This window comes from Anser brachyrhynchus (genome assembly GCF_964034855.1).
Source record: "Anser brachyrhynchus genome assembly, chromosome: 2".
Lineage (NCBI taxonomy): Eukaryota > Metazoa > Chordata > Aves > Anseriformes > Anatidae > Anser > Anser brachyrhynchus.
The window spans coordinates 37660762-37677759 of NC_137695.1; the positions used below are offsets into that span (position 1 = coordinate 37660762).

At 34.9% G+C, this 16998-nt stretch overlaps 1 protein-coding gene across 4 annotated transcripts in view; it reads right to left on the reverse strand.

Moving 5' to 3' along the window:
* The window catches only part of ANKRD28 (ankyrin repeat domain 28), a gene marked incomplete at its 3' end in the record, with an annotated part of 119436 nt that overhangs the window by 3926 nt on the left and 98512 nt on the right, over nucleotides 1-16998 (reverse strand). For all 4 annotated transcript variants that reach the window (XM_080579657.1, XM_080579656.1, XM_080579658.1 and 1 more), the window contains 13 exons: nucleotides 12641-12752; nucleotides 11927-11953; nucleotides 11507-11581; nucleotides 10035-10236; nucleotides 8438-8525; nucleotides 7912-8029; nucleotides 7090-7309; nucleotides 5637-5724; nucleotides 5457-5540; nucleotides 4820-4965; nucleotides 4555-4637; nucleotides 4335-4417; nucleotides 1937-2028 (listed from right to left, as the gene is read on the reverse strand). In XM_080579657.1, the coding sequence (XP_080435783.1) occupies nucleotides 1937-2028; nucleotides 4335-4417; nucleotides 4555-4637; nucleotides 4820-4965; nucleotides 5457-5540; nucleotides 5637-5724; nucleotides 7090-7309; nucleotides 7912-8029; nucleotides 8438-8525; nucleotides 10035-10236; nucleotides 11507-11581; nucleotides 11927-11953; nucleotides 12641-12752 (1418 nt within the window). The remainder of the gene's footprint in view (nucleotides 1-1936; nucleotides 2029-4334; nucleotides 4418-4554; nucleotides 4638-4819; nucleotides 4966-5456; nucleotides 5541-5636; nucleotides 5725-7089; nucleotides 7310-7911; nucleotides 8030-8437; nucleotides 8526-10034; nucleotides 10237-11506; nucleotides 11582-11926; nucleotides 11954-12640; nucleotides 12753-16998) is intronic.

Sequence of the window (16998 nt, forward strand, 5' to 3'; positions counted from 1 at the left end):
GCCCACTCCATACCAAGCTAAGATTCTGCTAGTTACGTATTCTATATATCATGGCACACTGCCATGGAAAATAACTGAAACTTTACCTCCAGTTTTATCTAGTTCTACCTGAAACGTTAAGCTTGTGTGGCAGATCACTACTTTTATCTGAGCTGTGTTAGAGAACATCAGTATTGACACACAACATTCCAGTGCCTATTTCTTTAGTCTGTTTTGCTAAGCAGATAGCTTTCACCCTCCTGCCCTCAAAAAGGAAGGAATCATACTCTTTCAAGCCTTTCTAATAATAATAATTAAAAAGCACCCTAAGTTTGTCTATATTTGTGCTTTATTAGTATCAGATAACTCAATCATTTTTTTCTTTTTGCTTTAGAAACACACTCTAGCAGTAGATGTGAAAATCCAAGACAAATAGACCCAAAGCAGAGCCTGGATTGCTACTGCCAGCTTTTCCATTTAATATAAAAGGTATACTATGGAAATCAAGAAAACTTTTGCAACGGGTTTAGCAAGGTGCTGACATACTAATACTTCTAAGAATTCAGAAAAATGTAAAATGACAGGTAAAATAGGTAAACTGATAAATCCCATAAATATTTCCCTTGCTCTCTCACAGCTCAAAGTATTCATCACTTTGTCGACACTGAACTTTAAGCTGGCACATTCACCTGAGAGACAAAGAATTTACTAGCAATATTCTTAAGGGGGTCTCAAGATTTTATAAACAAAGTAAGTCCTACTAGAAAGAAATGCTAGGAACCACAGAGGGGAACTAGAGTAGGTAGCACTCAGAGTTGTTTTAAAATTTAAAATATTAGCAGAATTTAAAAGAAGTTTAACACATTACAGTTAGATCCCCAAGCTGCCAGAGAAACGTGACTTCTATGCAAACAACTTTTTTCTCTGTTATGTTAAAGATCTGCTCTATCATTGGACTGACTGGCTGCACATGAAAAGCCCACAAAAAAAAAAACCAAAAAAAAAAACCAAAAAACCAAATCATGTCTCCAATTAGCACACTTACAATGAGAAGCAAAACAAACAAGCAAGCAAACAGTGTTTTCCCATCTTTTCACTTTAGAGAGTTTCATTTAGCAGTTACCCCTGTATACCCTATTTTAGGGGAGGAATGATCTTTAATTCACTATAAGCAGTATAATTTGAGAAACACTGTAAAAGGAAAATCACTGTAAACATCAAGAAAGGAAAATCTTTCCAAACTGGAAATCTAATCAGAACTAATCACACATCCTTTCTGGGAGGAAAACAAACAAACAAAAAAGTTACTGTTTTCGTTTTAAAGGCATATTGGAGTATACCATAAAAACAGGAGAGTATCTCTTAACAGCACAGCTTTGCAGGACCACAGATTCCTTATGTGAAAATATGCAAATAAGAAGTCAGTAGATCTCCTTTTCTTTTGTCCTTATAAGCTACAGAATTTATTCTGTGTGATAAAGGAGTTACTTCTTCTTACTCCTATGTAACAAAAAATTCTAATGAGCCAGTAACTTGAGACCCAGCTACTGGGACCTGTAATTCATACTTGCTTTTAAAAACTAACACCAATACTAACACCTGACAAAATGGATGGCAATTCAATCCAGCTTAACAGCTGAAAGTTTTATTTTACTCTGAGTATTATGTTTTTCTGTTTCCAGTACACCAGAGCAAGTGTATTTATAGCATATACATTATTCAGACCATAAATTTAAACCAAACCTTTCTATACCATGACCTGTATTGTTCTGAAAGCTTTAATTCTCCTTACACTTCTGCTGCTTTTCTAAAATGGTCCATCACCAACACAACACTTTTTGTACGGGGGAACCTAATGCAAGTACTATATGAAATTTCCAAATGGTTGTTGCTTTTCAGTGAGCTGAGTTTAAAACCACAGTTCCTTACGGGGAAACAAAGTTAAATTTATTCTTACCATTTTCATCTACAGCAAGTACACTTGCTCCTTTTCCTAAAAGTTCTTGAACTACAACCGTTAGTCCGTTTCGAGCAGCAACATGCAGAGGCCTGAGGAGGAAAGCAAACTGGTATATAAAACTTAGAACAAGATAATAAATAACACAGGTAGCTTGCATCTACTTAAATGATTATTGAAGTATTTGTATGTTATTTACACATTGTCCAAATACAGCATATACAATAACCAGGATCAGAAAAAAGACTGCAAATCTCTTTTCTCACTGCAAATAAACTATAAAATAAAAATTGTGCACATTTTTTTTTATAGAAACACACTGTGGGGAAGTAGCTGCTAGAAATGACGTGCCTATTTATGCACTTTATCACATTAAAAAGTCAGAAAAAATATACTTTACTATTAATAAATCCTTCACTGTTTTAACAGTAAGTGTCTCATCTGAGAGTTACTGTATGTCACTGGCAATAATCATTCACATACAAACAGCAGCATGGTAGTCCCATTTTATTGCATACAAATGCTTTTAAGAGATGCAGAAGCATTTAATCAATCTGCTTTTTAGAAATCACTATATTCCATTGTGACTAGAGATGAAAAGTTTATAATGCATGAAGCAAGAAGAAAAACAAATTACTTTTCAAAACCTCAAACTATTAACTGTAACTCTGTTTTGTGGTGACTTGATCTATCGAGGAAAGCATAGTTTTACCTCAACTATTCTAATTACACCTTCCTCAAATGCAACAGTTTTTCAGAACTGATTCCCCCTGGCTTAAATAAATCCTGCCATCACTCAGCAGGAAACAGAATAATCAGCTTACTTCCACTCTGCTTTACATTGCTCTTCATTCGTTTTGAGGTTCTTAAAATTGTTTGAATTAACTGAAATGTATTTTGAGTCGAAAACAATTGTCTCACTTAGAGAATAGAAATGCAGAATACACAAATAGGAGAAGCTGTATCTATGGTGCTTATGTTAAAGTATTAAAATTCAAGAACTATTGCACACCATTGATACAATGAAAAGTGTAAAAGATAATTTTCATGTAGAGCCAGCAATTGCAATGCTCATCTTGCTACAAAGTAGGAAGGACACTGTTTAGAATGAATGCTGTTTAGACCAAAGTCAGTTTAGGTACTGAAAAATGTTTGCTAAACCGGTAACATTTTAAGCAACTATTAAAATCTTGAAATTTACATAAACATTATATGGAGGTGCGAATATGTACCTATTTTTCCCCACAACATCTGTTGATCGGACTATATGAGCCAAGGCACGTGGGTGGAATTAGATGAGCCTGTGCTAATATACTTTCCCACTTCTGTTCCTATTTCACTTTTGCTTTTCCTTCTCTCTAGGTATTCTTGTTCAAGCCAGAAATGGGGCAATCAGTCCCCTTCCTGCTTTCTGGGTATTTCTCGCTGCCTGAGGTGCACCACAGTGAGCAGCAAGAGCACAGGAAGGAAAGTCTTGCTATCTTAACTCCTGCTTGAACTCTTAGGTTCACGCAGATCTCTGTGAATAGTTGGTGAAACTGTAGGGCTTTGCACATGACAGATTGCAGAGGGGATGCAAGGCCAGAAAAATACTCTAGTTACTTAAAAGTTCCAGAGGTTTTCTTTCCTAAATGGCCTGTATGATAGTATTATGAAAGCAGTCTAACAATTCATGTGCATAATTCAGCTACATATCAGGTGTCAAATATTGCCTATTATACAGATACAGTCTTAAAAAAGGAAAAAAATGCAGAGGAGTCATTTTAATAGCCCATCCTGAAATACATTACACAGTATGACATACTTAAACATTTTTGAGTTTTCTCTATAATTGGACTAAATAGGCTTAATTCTACTTGACCGTAGATCTTCAGAAAGAAGATACAGAATTCTCTATAATATCGAATTAAATATAAAGTTTTCCATCTCAGGAACAAGAGGTATGTTTTACTAACAGAAAGCATGCAGAAGAATAAAAGCATACTTCAGCTAGTTTTTTCTAAATAGCTAGCTTTGAAGAGCAAATCTTAATATGACTCTAGTAAGTTAACTCAAGTGAATTTAAATTGAAAAATTAGATAATTCGTAAAATGACAAAATTGGTTTACAGGTAACATCAGTGGATTGCAGTAAGCCCACACAGGATTCCCTGATTTACAATACTTTAAGATTTATTTATTATCGTTTTTACTCAGCTAAAATTTGAACTTTAAGTTTAAATGAAACACCTTTTGAATTCAAGTCGGTTCAACTCTTTGTGTTAAGCAATTCAATCAAAATTAAACCAATTTGGAAAAAAAAACCCCTGAAAATTATTCTACTTCATGAGCAAGTTACTGGTTTTAGCAGAAATACACCAAAAACTAATCTGAAAAAAACACTCACTGCTGATACATACGTTTGCAAGGCTGCATTGGTGGCATTGATGAGGTTTCTATCCGTAATCTTCTCCAGTATTAACAAGGCACTAGTTTCATGACCCTTAATACAGAACAAACATTTGTCATATAACAAATACTCTTCAAAAATAGCTTCGAATGCCTTTTCAAAGTTATTATTTGCAAACAACGCTTGATAACACAAAGCTTAGCGCTGATGAAATGAGACTATGCACGCACCTTGCTGCAAGCCAAATGGAGTGCTGTGTTCTTAGAACTGTCTTGCAAAGTCAGATCAGCCTTAGCACTGCTAACCAGCACCTCTGGGGGAAATAAGGATTTGTATTAACTAAAAGCACATTCTGCAAAGTTTTAAGAGCTTACATTTGTGCAAAATGAAAGTGTTATTTTGACAAAATATAACCACAATAACATAACTATTAGGCAACTTTATCTGCAGTAGGACTAACAAACTTAGCTGAAATGCATACAAATTTCCCTTTACCAACTGTATTTGTCTGCCCATTTTCTGCAGCCATCATTAAAGGTGTTTTCCCAGAAGCATCTACAGCATTTACTTGAGCGTTGTGACTGAGCAGAAGTTGTAGACACTCGACATGATCTGTAAAAGCTGCTGCATGAAGAGGAGTCCTGCAATAAGTCAAAATATGGTCATGTTCAGCTTGGCTTTCTAACTCATACAAAGAGAAATACTAACTGTGATTGTGCAGGTACAAAAGACAGGGCAGTTGGTCATTTAGTATCAGTATTGCTGGAGTTGTGACTGGTGCCTTTAGATAATCACCTTCAAGTTTCATACATATCACTTTATTATCTGTGTAGTTTATAATACAGGTATAATTTGATTCAGAAAAAAAATACACATAAAATACTACCCAAAAAGTGATGCAATTTTAAGCGTGCCTGAACTTGTCTACGCAATAAAAAGCTAATTCAAGTTTACTGAATCAGAATAGGATTAAAAAAAATCATTCTAAAATTTCTAGCACAGAATAAAAAATCATCAAAGAATAAAAACAGGGGGAAGGAATAACTAAGAGCCATTAAAAATAAAATAATGATAGAATTTAGCAGTCAATGCAACCATTATGTAAATTTTTTCGTTACAGATGCATACTTACCTTCCTTTTGAATCTGTTGAATTTACAATACCAGCACCTAGTGTATCAATTAACATTTCTGCAGCACCTTCATTGTCATTTATCCTATAAAAAATTAAACAGACTGTTATTTACAGAATGATAAATCTTTTGTTAAATACTGTGATGAAATCTATAAAGAATAATTTTGCTCTTCCTTACACAGCACAATGCAACGGACTGAAAGAATTCCCCTCCATTTTCTGGAAAACTTCCTGTTCCAGGAGGAGCTCTACACAGCTGTCATGACCTAAAGAAAATGTAAAGTTAGTCATTATAAAAAAGGGAAAATATCTATTTATGGATTAGAACATAAGCATTTACCTAAATTAGATTAAGCAATGATTTATTTGAAAGTTTTAAAGACACACAGGCTATAAATTTGATAGGCATATGTTTAGAAACTAGGAAATTTTTAGAATCCAGAAAATCAAAGTGATATTTAACATCATAAACTTTGTGAAATTTAAAGGGATCTCATGCTGTCTGAAGAACACACAGAACATTCAGTTTAGTTCTTTACATCTTCACCTATCAAACTCTTCTGTACATTCATCACTAAGTGTAAATGAAAGTGCCTCTACCATATGAGGATTTTTTTTTCCACTGTCTTGCTAAATCTGAAGAAAAACTAAGTCAACAGTCATAGCAACAGCTCAAAAACAACACGTTCAACCTATCATAGTATTATTCTCAAAATTCTACAGCATACCAGTGCTCAGGTAGCTAAAAATTATAAACATTTGTTTGATCTTTGCTGCATATATGCAGTGAAGATTAGTTCACCAATCCGTATCACCTGAAGATTTGCATTTTTACAAGTTCCGTAAAAATTTCATTCTGTAAATCAAGAATATTTCAGTTCTGTTTTATTCAGACACTGTGGTCACTTTTGAAAATGGATCAAGCCATAAGAGTTAAATGTACACTTCATAATTCTATAATTGATGAATACCTTTCTTTCCAGGAAGGTAAGAATAAATGAACATCAGAACAGGTTACTTTGCAATATATATATAAACAAAACAAAACCAAAAACCACCTGGGTACTTCTTGTCACCACTGATTACAATTTAACTTTGCTTATTTAAGTTAAAAAGATGTTTTCTATATAAGCATTTCAGAACTATCTGTATATACAACTTCCTTCTGTCACTTGTCTTCATTAATTACAGTTAATATGACTAACTGCATGACTAACTGCAGAATACAATAAAATATATACACATGTATTAGCTAACATTAAAGTTGTCCTTAAATGACCAGCGCCTCCATGAATAAAAGTTAGCAAAGTTAGTAGATTACAAATCTTTATTAATGAAATGATTTCCAAGACCTGTCGTAGGTACACCACTGTACCCATCAGCGTTGTTTTGTTCCGTAACTTTTCACTCAAACTTTTGGCTCCTTTTATTAATTTTGTGAGAATTCTGACATTTAACTTCATATTCCACATAAGATTTGAAGTGAAAACACTGCCAACACTTAATTCATTAAAGAGGAAGTTATAATTATGTGCTGATTATGCTGTTCCGGAACTAATACAAAAATAAAAATGACAAGTCAGTTCCCCCCAAGCTGCTTCTAAACCAAAGAACATTGCTTTCATGTTTACCATTATAACAGGCCCAGTGCAGCGATGTATAGCCGTGATTGTCTGCTATCGCAGGTACTGCATCCACAGATGTAGCTGACTGCAAGAGAGCTCCCAGAACACCTATATGTCCACATGCAGCTGACAAGTGTATAGGGGTTCGCCCCCTACAGTCTCGTAATAAGGACTTAGCACCATGTTGAAGCAATGCTTCCACACATTCCTCGTGCCCAGTAACTGCCTGAGAGAGAGAGATGAAATAGCATGTTTGCAAATATTTACATAGAGAGAGAGACAAGGTGCATAACTACAGCAAGCAACTACAGGCAATGTCTTAGATTTTTTAAGTAATAATAAAATAAGCACAGTTACTATTTTTATTTCCTGAGGCAGCCATTCTGTTGGAAAAATGGCAATGCATTATTATATTCATGACAGGATGATTTCCTGGAATAATACTGAATAAACTACAAATCTTCAGGGCTCATTCAGTTATCTTATATGGCACAAATTTAAAAAACAAATCTATTTGGCCTATAGCATACATCATAATTTTCTGATTTTCTTCCTCCCATTAATACAACCCACACCCCATGACAAAACTGTACTTTGATACCAGTCAACAATTTACAGCAAGATTAAGAGACTCAGGAAGCCCAACAGAATTTTTAGGGTATCTGGCAAACAAGCAAAAGCTACCCTTGAAATCAACTAAAAAGACAACTGAAAGCTAAGACTGGCATGATGAAAACAATGAGAAATTCATTAACGCTACAAAATAAATCTGTATTTGAAATTACTATGTAGAATACTGGAAAGGACAGAAAAGGAATATTCTCTTACCCCTCTGTGCAATGCAGTCCTTCCCCACTTGTCTTTGGCATCTACGTTTGCTCCTTTGTTAAGGAGTGAATAAACGCAGTCGGTGTGCCCATTGAGAACTGACAACATCAGAGGAGTCCTACACAGAGAGTGAAATGAAGTGAAATCTACATGGAAATTTAACAGACTAGGTCTCAGCTGAAATATAACAACTTCTACCCTTCTGAAGAACACTTGTAAAATTTAGACAATCAGTAAGCTTCTCTAGCACTACCTTCACTCCAAGAATGCCACTAGATTCAAGAAAATAAATTAATTTCCATTAATTCAGAATTCCTGCTTAAGTTACTAGGATAAGACTGAATAGGCTACTTTTCACTGCCAATATTGTGTATAGCAAAATATGCACTCTCATTTGTCCTAGTTCACATATAATCTCCTTTGAAAGTAACACATGAAAAATCACTAATGTAAAATACTATTTAGTTTACTGTACGTTATAAAATGCAGTGACTTGTGAAGAATAGAATATATCTTTTAAACTTACTGTCCATTTCCATCTTGAATGTCCACTGCATTCTGTGGCTCTGCATTTCCTATCAATAGTCGCAAACATTCTGAGTGACCATTTGTAGCTGTAAAACATCATTAAAATAAGTTTAACATTAATTGCCTTTGAGTATGCAGCTCAAATAGACCAGTAACTTCCTCATAGTAAAGCCCAATAACTTGAGAACACAGCATACAGCTTTATCATTATTTTAACTTAAATTAAAAACAAAAAATGACCACTCAAAAGTAATTTTAGAAATCATATGATTATTATTGCTAGATTATACAGTATTACAAAGAATCAATTCCAACTGTAATTTCCCAACAGGTATTTGTTTTTCATAAATGAGGTTGCACACATTTAACCATATCTATATACTTATGCAATGTCCACAAGAAGGAATAATCAAATATAATCATTAGCGCAACTTTTACCTGTGCCTTAAAACAAGCAAACACATACCTAGCCAATCATACGTGGGTTTTGTTAGCATGTGTATAGTTATGAAATGATAACTGAAATCACATTTAAAAAGAAGGGGAAGGAAACAGTGTGCAGAAGGATTAACCAAGTAGTTAAAAAAAAAAAAGCAAAGAGAGGAAGAAGAAAAGAAACAAAACAAATGAGAAATCACATTTAAATGCAACTCATGAAAGACAAATGAATGCTTGTTGGAAGAGAAAGTATCTCTGGCACACAGCTGCTCTATTCAGTCCACGTAAGAACGGTGACAATTCATGACTCTCCAACTGACAGAAATGGTAACAGAAGTTAGGAGGAGCTAAGTCAAATAGCTTGTGCTCAGAGCAGAACAAATGAATCAGTTAGAATAATGATGCTTTGAACATAATGCTCTTTTTACTGCGACATTTCTGTAACATCATAACTATAATGTCAATTTAAATGAGCCTATTTTCAAAGACAGGAAAAAATGAGAATAAGGCATGAATGCCAGACTTTGAGAAAGTAAATTTATAGATGGTTTCTAGGAAAGGCAGAGAGAAAATACTGCAAAGGATTGCTGTTATTTGAAAACATGCAGCAAGGAGTGATTTAAAAACATGGAAAAAACAAAGCACAGTTTTCATGTCTCTTTGCAAACTAATAGAATTCTCCAAGACTCCAGTCATTTTTAGAAGCATTTTACTGCCAAGACAGGCAACACAGTTCACGTATCTAAATTTGGGCTGTGTGAAAGATGAGAAGAGAAACAAGAACACATCACTGACACCTGTCAGTACAACTAGGCTTGCTAGTTGAATGGAAAAGGACAATGCCATGGGCTGGAAATAAATTGTTATACGTCCCTTCCGATCTAAACCATTGCACGTACCTGTTTAGAGAGTAGCATGGAACAGCACTCCTCAAGTTGGAATGATTTATGGGGTGAATATGGGGTTAAGTCTACACCTTAAATTAACCATATAGGTCTGTAAGTCTTAACTTAAGTTTATACCTTAACTGTAACTTAAAAAAAGTCATCATCCATTCCTAAACACTATTTCTTAGAACATTAAAAATAAAGACTTCTAAATATGAAGATGATCCATTTCAAAAGCCCAGATTTTAGAGTTTACCAGCTAGCACATACCTGCAGCATGTATTGGGGTTCTCTTTACAACATAATCTTTCACCAAGATTGATGCTCCTTGATTAATGAGCACATCTACACATTCCACGTGTCCCTTGAAGGCAGCAAGATCCAGTGGTGTCCTCCCATTGTTATTCCTCACATCAAGGTCCAGCAGTGACTGTACCAGCACTTCCAGAGCTTGATGGTGGCCATGGTAGGCCTAAGAGAACAAAAAAAACTCTTCAGGTTTCCTGTCCTTTACATTCTCCCCACTTCTTACCAGGATTACATAAATGAAACTGTGAAGATAGTATTTTTGTTTTAACATGTAGAAGAGCTCCTGATACAGCACGTAAGTAGTTACAAAATAGTAACAACTACTGTCAGAAATAATTTCAGCAGGAAGGTGGTGTTTTTTCATTTCATGCTTTCAATCAGCAACAAAGTACTTTCAGAAAATTGTCTCTGTCTCCTATTTGTACAGCCACCAGTATTTTGAATTCTGCAGGTTTCATTGTTTATGCTAGTTATATTATTGCAAGTGACAAACACATGCAAACAGACCTAATTCCTGTTATTTCTTTAAAGAAAATACTAAAAAAGTAAAGGTCTAAAATTTTGAAGACAAAAAATGCAACACAAATAGCTACAGTAAACATAACTGGTAAAAACAGAAGGAAATTAGCAAATGAAACATTAAAAGATCAGAATAGATATATAAGAATCATAATCAAACCAAAACATAGACAATACTCTGCTGGTATATGTCAAGACAGAGCATCAAAGTTAGTAACGAAAATAAATATCTGCAGCTATGGTTTTAAAGTTTCCATAATAAACTTTGAATTTCTACTCATGGATATGTAACCTCTGTGCCCAGACAAAACTCATTTCCAGCAATAGACTCTTTAACTCCTTTCATTTACCAGTATTAGATTACTTTTCCCTTTGTCATATATATAGCAATATATGTACTGCATGAGACCTGCGCTATTTTCAGAAAGTACACTGAGGGTTTTCCATTGCTAGAAGTCCAGTGAAAAGATTAAAGCTACATATTGAGCTGATTTGTTTTTCAATCCACATTTCTATAGACAGTTTCACCAGTTTCCCTCTTCTCCTACTATTTCTGCAAGTTTCCTTGAAGCACTAAAGACAAACATCCTTCAAAATAAACAACAATGGTAAAAAAATAATTATAGAAGTTTTCTAAAAGTTTCTTTAATATAACATAAATGTTAATATAACATAAATCTTAATTATAAGATTTCAAACGAAGGCTGTTCCATGCAGCAAGTTTCAAGTGAAATGCAAAAATCATCCTGTATAGCTCATTTGGGAATATTACATATTTGTTTTTCAGGTTTAATTTATTATTTGTTTTTAAATAGGCTAGTAATAAACAAAAAAACAAACCAAAACCAGAATGAATCAAAACTATGCTGTTTGCAATTAGATGAGCTATCATCACTGAAGAATTAAATACTTACAGCTAAATGCAGTGGGCTTATAGGTGCTCTGTTGTCTGAATCATTCAGCATATCAGTACCTGATGTTTCCATAAGCTTAACAGAGAAAGTTTGAGTGAGTGAAAAAAACCCTCACCTTTAAAAACATTCAGAAATAATTGCTCTATTTCCAGCATACACATATTGAAAAATAAAAAAGACCACTAGAAAGAGTAATATAGGACTGCAGTTTCCTTAGGAACTCTATAACCGTTTTGATCTTTTAAAGAGTTCGAGTGGCAACTACTGCAACTAAATCTAAATTGCAATTGAAATTATGTAATACATCTAAGCATTGAAGAAATGGTTGAATAAGTCTAAAAACAAGCAGCAGTATTTTTAAAATGACATGCTCCCTTTTTCTGTATTGTATTTTAACAGTGAGAAATCATACACACTTACAACATCTAGAGGCGTTTCACTCGCAATCTGCAATTAAAAACATTCAGAAGTCATATTTTAATACACTTGAACAGGAAAGTACAATTTGTATTAAAATATTAAGTTGTACAACACAGAAAATATAAAATCATTTCATATCAAATAACACACGTTATGTTATTTGATCCCATACAAAAGCAAAGGAATCCATCAAAAACTACCCTGAGGCCTTATTATTATCTAAAATTCTACTGTATGGCCATTAATTACTGTAAGAACTCAGCATTATGTTAACTATTTTATAAGACACCCTTACTTTACAGCTTTTCCCTATGTTTTAATTTGCTCTTCAGATGACATTTGTGAAATTTCTTAACATTCCTCAGTGGGATTCCTGTGGTTATTCTACTTCAGCCATCAAGAAAAAAAATTAGCAGTGTATCCTAAATTAAAAAAACAACAACAACAACAAAACTAATATCCCATATCCTCAACCACTGTTACCTCTTCATCTCGGAATTTATTATCTTTTTAAGCTGGTATCTACCATCTTAGCTCCTCACCTTGCCTCTGTTTTAAGAGTAACAAGTGCTTAAATATTTATTACCACAGGGGATGAAAAACACTATCAACCTAAGCTAACACGTGAAGAATGAAGAAGGAGGAATGCCCTGGCCTTTGCATCATGCTCTGTAAGAACAGCTGTTACAGCTTTCATCTGTAATGTTTTCTTACCAATTCAAGACATAAGCGATGACCATAAGCAGCAGAATAGTGAACTGCATTGTATCCTTGTTTGTCTCGGATCCCTGGATTGGCATCATTTCTTAGCAAGTATTCCAGGCACCTATTTAAATTGAAATACGTAACCATATATCTAAATGTTGAATTTCAAGTTTACAGTAAGTGATAAATCATTCCAATTAAATTGGAAAATAGAATACAGCAAACAAGGACACTGATTTAATATACAATATTGACTAAAGAACACCTGAGTACATCAAGTGTTAAGGTCAATCACAACGCTTCCAAAATCTGAAAGAATCCTTCTCTGTGTGCATCCTGAATCCTCTAAATCAGCTGACTTGGCTAAAACTAATATTCCATGGCTATTTTCCTCCTAGCTAATAAGATTGCAGAGACCTTTGTTAATATAAATGATTACTATTTCTGTATTTTCCGCACTGTATCAGTATCTTTTTCTGTACTTAACACAGAAAGAAGAGAAAAAACAGATGAGTTCTTCAGGATACACAGTCCAATAGAATCACAGACTCTATTCCACTACCAGACACTAATTTATTGATTTATATATATATCTACTTATATATAGTAAGCACAATTAGTTGTTGACATACTCATATCCTAACCAATCCTTACTCTTATTACATGATGTTGTAAGGCAGAACATGATCACCAATTTCAACTACAGACACTCAAGCCAGGAGGATGAAAAACTGGGTATTAATGTCAGCTCCCTCTCTTAAAGAACGATTACTATTTTTCTGTTTTTAAGAGAGACTCCACACATGCACACTAAATGATTCCAACCAATAACCCCACTCATTCATAATTTTATGTTGTCTAGACTTTAACCAACATTTTGCAGAGCTTAAAAACAATGAGAATGAGAACTCTGAAGCAACAAAATGAGGAAGGAAGTTGGCTTAAACCAAACTACTGTACACACCCAATCTCAGCTTCAAGAGCTTCAGGATAAGATAGAGACCAGTGAGAAAAAAACAGTCCTAGAGTAGCGTCAGGTTATTTGGGAACTTGTTCATTAGAGGATAATAAGGGCTTCCAAACATCCATGTGGTGAGGTGTACAACTAAGCAAGATCAAGATTCTACAAAGCCTCTGAAAATTCATAATTAACAGAGTAGGAAAGACAGATTACAGACTTCTTATTGACAGATGAAGATGATTCTCATACTAAATTTGTCTGCTCAATTTGTTTGCTCAAACATTTAGGATTGTAAGAGTCTCCCCATGTCCTACCTTAATCAGGACCTTCAGGATCTGGGAAGAGGCACATGCTTCTTAACTATATAACAGAACCAAGAACGAGTCAAATTCATGACCCCGCCTAATGCGAGAACAGACTGTCTGGTTCTTCGCAAGAAGCAGCTGGACTTCATATCACTGGACTTGATCTCCCACTTAGCGTCCAGCAAAGCTGAATTGATTAAAGCCATCTGCTGGTATTCTGAATGACTGGATCATTTGCTTCAAGCAGCGAAAGAGAGAATATATGACATGCCATTTATCAACGTTGTACACTGTGATTAGAGTTTCTGTTGAGACCTGGGCACGGTATTTTTGAAGAGAATACCAGAAAGCTCTGCAATTATTCTACACTGCTCTGAGCTCCAGAATGCTGGTAAGAAATGTCTGGCCCTTTTGCCCTGAGATATCCATGATTTCCACAAGTGATCTCTGCCTGTGAAGGATTACCTGTTACAACACAGCAAAAAGAAGAATGAAATGGGCAGATCACCTCGCCACACCAGCTAACCATTCAGAAGAGGACCACCAAGCAGCATAGGTACCATGTGTCCAGAGTGGAGTGAGGTTTGTAAGTCTTGTGAAGTAGTCTACCATGAAGCTATATGCTGCTTTGTGACTAAAACAGAAGAAAGACATCACTGAGGTGGCAGTCGTACATTTAAGTGCTATAACCTCTCTTACGACTTGGAACATATCTTGCAATAGAATGGCTTCCAGAGACTGAATCAGAACTGAACAAAATCTGTGAAGTGAAAGTCTGAAGAGACCCAACCTCTGTACAGCCCCTTCACCAGCCAGAAGTCCAGACAGGGAGAGTGACATTCCAGTCTTTCTGAAATAGTTTGTTAAAACATTTGGGTTAGGACTGTTGGTGCTGCGGTGAATCTGGTCAGGAGAACTTGCCTTGATAACAGTTGAGGAACACCTTTAAGTGAAGCTACTTTGTACACAACACATACTTTGTATGATAGTTGGAAAGATGGATTCTGTAGGTCAAGAAGCATGAATACATGCCCTTGGAATGCAGAGATGTTTATAGCTAGTCACTATGCTGAATTTGAACTTGCTGGTGAAACCATTTGGTTTTCTGAAGTGTACGACAGGTCGTCACCCTTCCTCCTTTTTTGGCGTATTGAAATACTTCTTTATCAGTTCAATAAAATGGATATGAATCCTAAAAGAAAAAATTATCTTATGAAATCCAGCTTGGAATCTTTCTTCATTAGAGCAGTTTATCTGCAGGTTTCACAGATTATCATTACCAGTAGTTACAAAGGGGTCAGTTGGATACACTGACAATAAGAGATTTTTAGTTCCCATTTATCTCAAAGGCAATTGACAAAAAGAAAAAAGGAATTTCAACATTTGTAGTTGTACAATATGCTGTGCTGTTGTGAAAAACTTGCAGTAGAGTATAGCAGTTTTAGATCTGAGGGGCAGGAATCCTAATATGACCTCTGATCTATTCTTGAAAGAGGAAACTTGATCATTCAAACCTTGGAGAAATACAGGCAGAAATTCTACCAGAGGAGTCATCTTCTGAGGGATGACCCTGAAATATCAGAAATCTTTCTAAAGGAGCTTTCAAGGAAGGGCCTGGAGTCAACAGAGGAATAGTGCAAGCACAAGATCACCATCAGAACGCGACCCAGTAGTGGCTGTGATGACATGGAAATTCATTTCAATGTAAGACAACTGTAATGGGCCCAGGGCCCAATAACCTCACATGCAACAACAGCAGTTTGTTGAAGTGGAGACCTGACATTTGCTTTTTCATCCTATTTGCTGACGGTCTTCTACTGTCACCATGGAAAAGGAGGGGAGTATTCTCACTACACTAGACAGTGACAACCATTTCTTCCAAAAGAAATGCTGTCTGTGAATCTAAAAAGTCCTCACTGAAGGCACATGGCTGGAAAATCACTCTTCTTTTGTGAAAGCTGAAATCTTCAGTGGAGATCAAGTCAAAGGCTAAAAGCAAAAAAATCCAGGTGGGTGAAAATGGAAGGGGTAAAAAGGTGAAAAAAAAAAAGCTAACTATCAACAAAAGAAGTATCTAATTACAAAGTACTCTGTCTCTCTACAAAGTTGAGAAGAGGATGAGTGAAGCCAAGGCGTGCTCTCACTTTTATCATTGTGCCCAGCATACATGAGGAAAGTACTTAAGCAGGTAGAGAAAATGGTATAAATTCTCCAGTTTTAAAAAATAACTTGTTACACAAGATGTAAGTAACTTTACTATAAGTTCAACATATCTTAACACAAAGCTATGCTTTACTGGAAGCTATGCTTTTAACCACCTAACTTGTTTTTTGTTTGCCCAGCAAACAAATGCTTGAATTTAATTAATGACAATGTTTTGTTTTGTTTTTTAATTTAAATTCAAACTGAATTACATTTCTGAAAATCCAAAGGCCACGTCAATTTGGTCCATCACATCAGAATTACCATCCTTACATTTCATTTGGCCAATCTAACTTTGTTCATTTTAATAAGTGATTTTATACTAACATTTGTGGCTCAAAAATACATAGAACATCACTGACTTTACCTATCTAGATTTCAATATTTGTGTACTTTCTACATTTGTGTGTTCACATAAAACTTAATCCACTGCATACTCTACAGAAAGCAGTCTTCTGAAAGTTCTCCAGTAGCATTCTTTACAATGCAAAACAGATGAGTATTTTTTACTCTTTCTTCTCATCCAGCAAGGAGATTAATTTTGTATCTTTTGAATACTTAACTGTCCTCAAAAGGCCTCTGAAAAAGGAGATCAATCAAAATTTCTGACAGCCCAAATAAGTTGAATTTATTTCCCATTTATTTAGCAGTGTACTCTCTATTAAATAATTCTAATATAGAAAGATGACATTTTTTCTCCCCTTACATGCTGCTTAGTTTATTTTAGTCTGTGATCATCTTTCCCTCTCTAATATTGTCAAAATAAGGCGTACTAGTGTATTTTCCAGATTGGAAGCATTTGTTAAAGGATACCAAAGAAATATTTGCAAACGGGCACAAACAGGAAAATAATTTTCAACAAAAAAAATCATTGTCCCTAAAATCAGCCTTTAAAGATA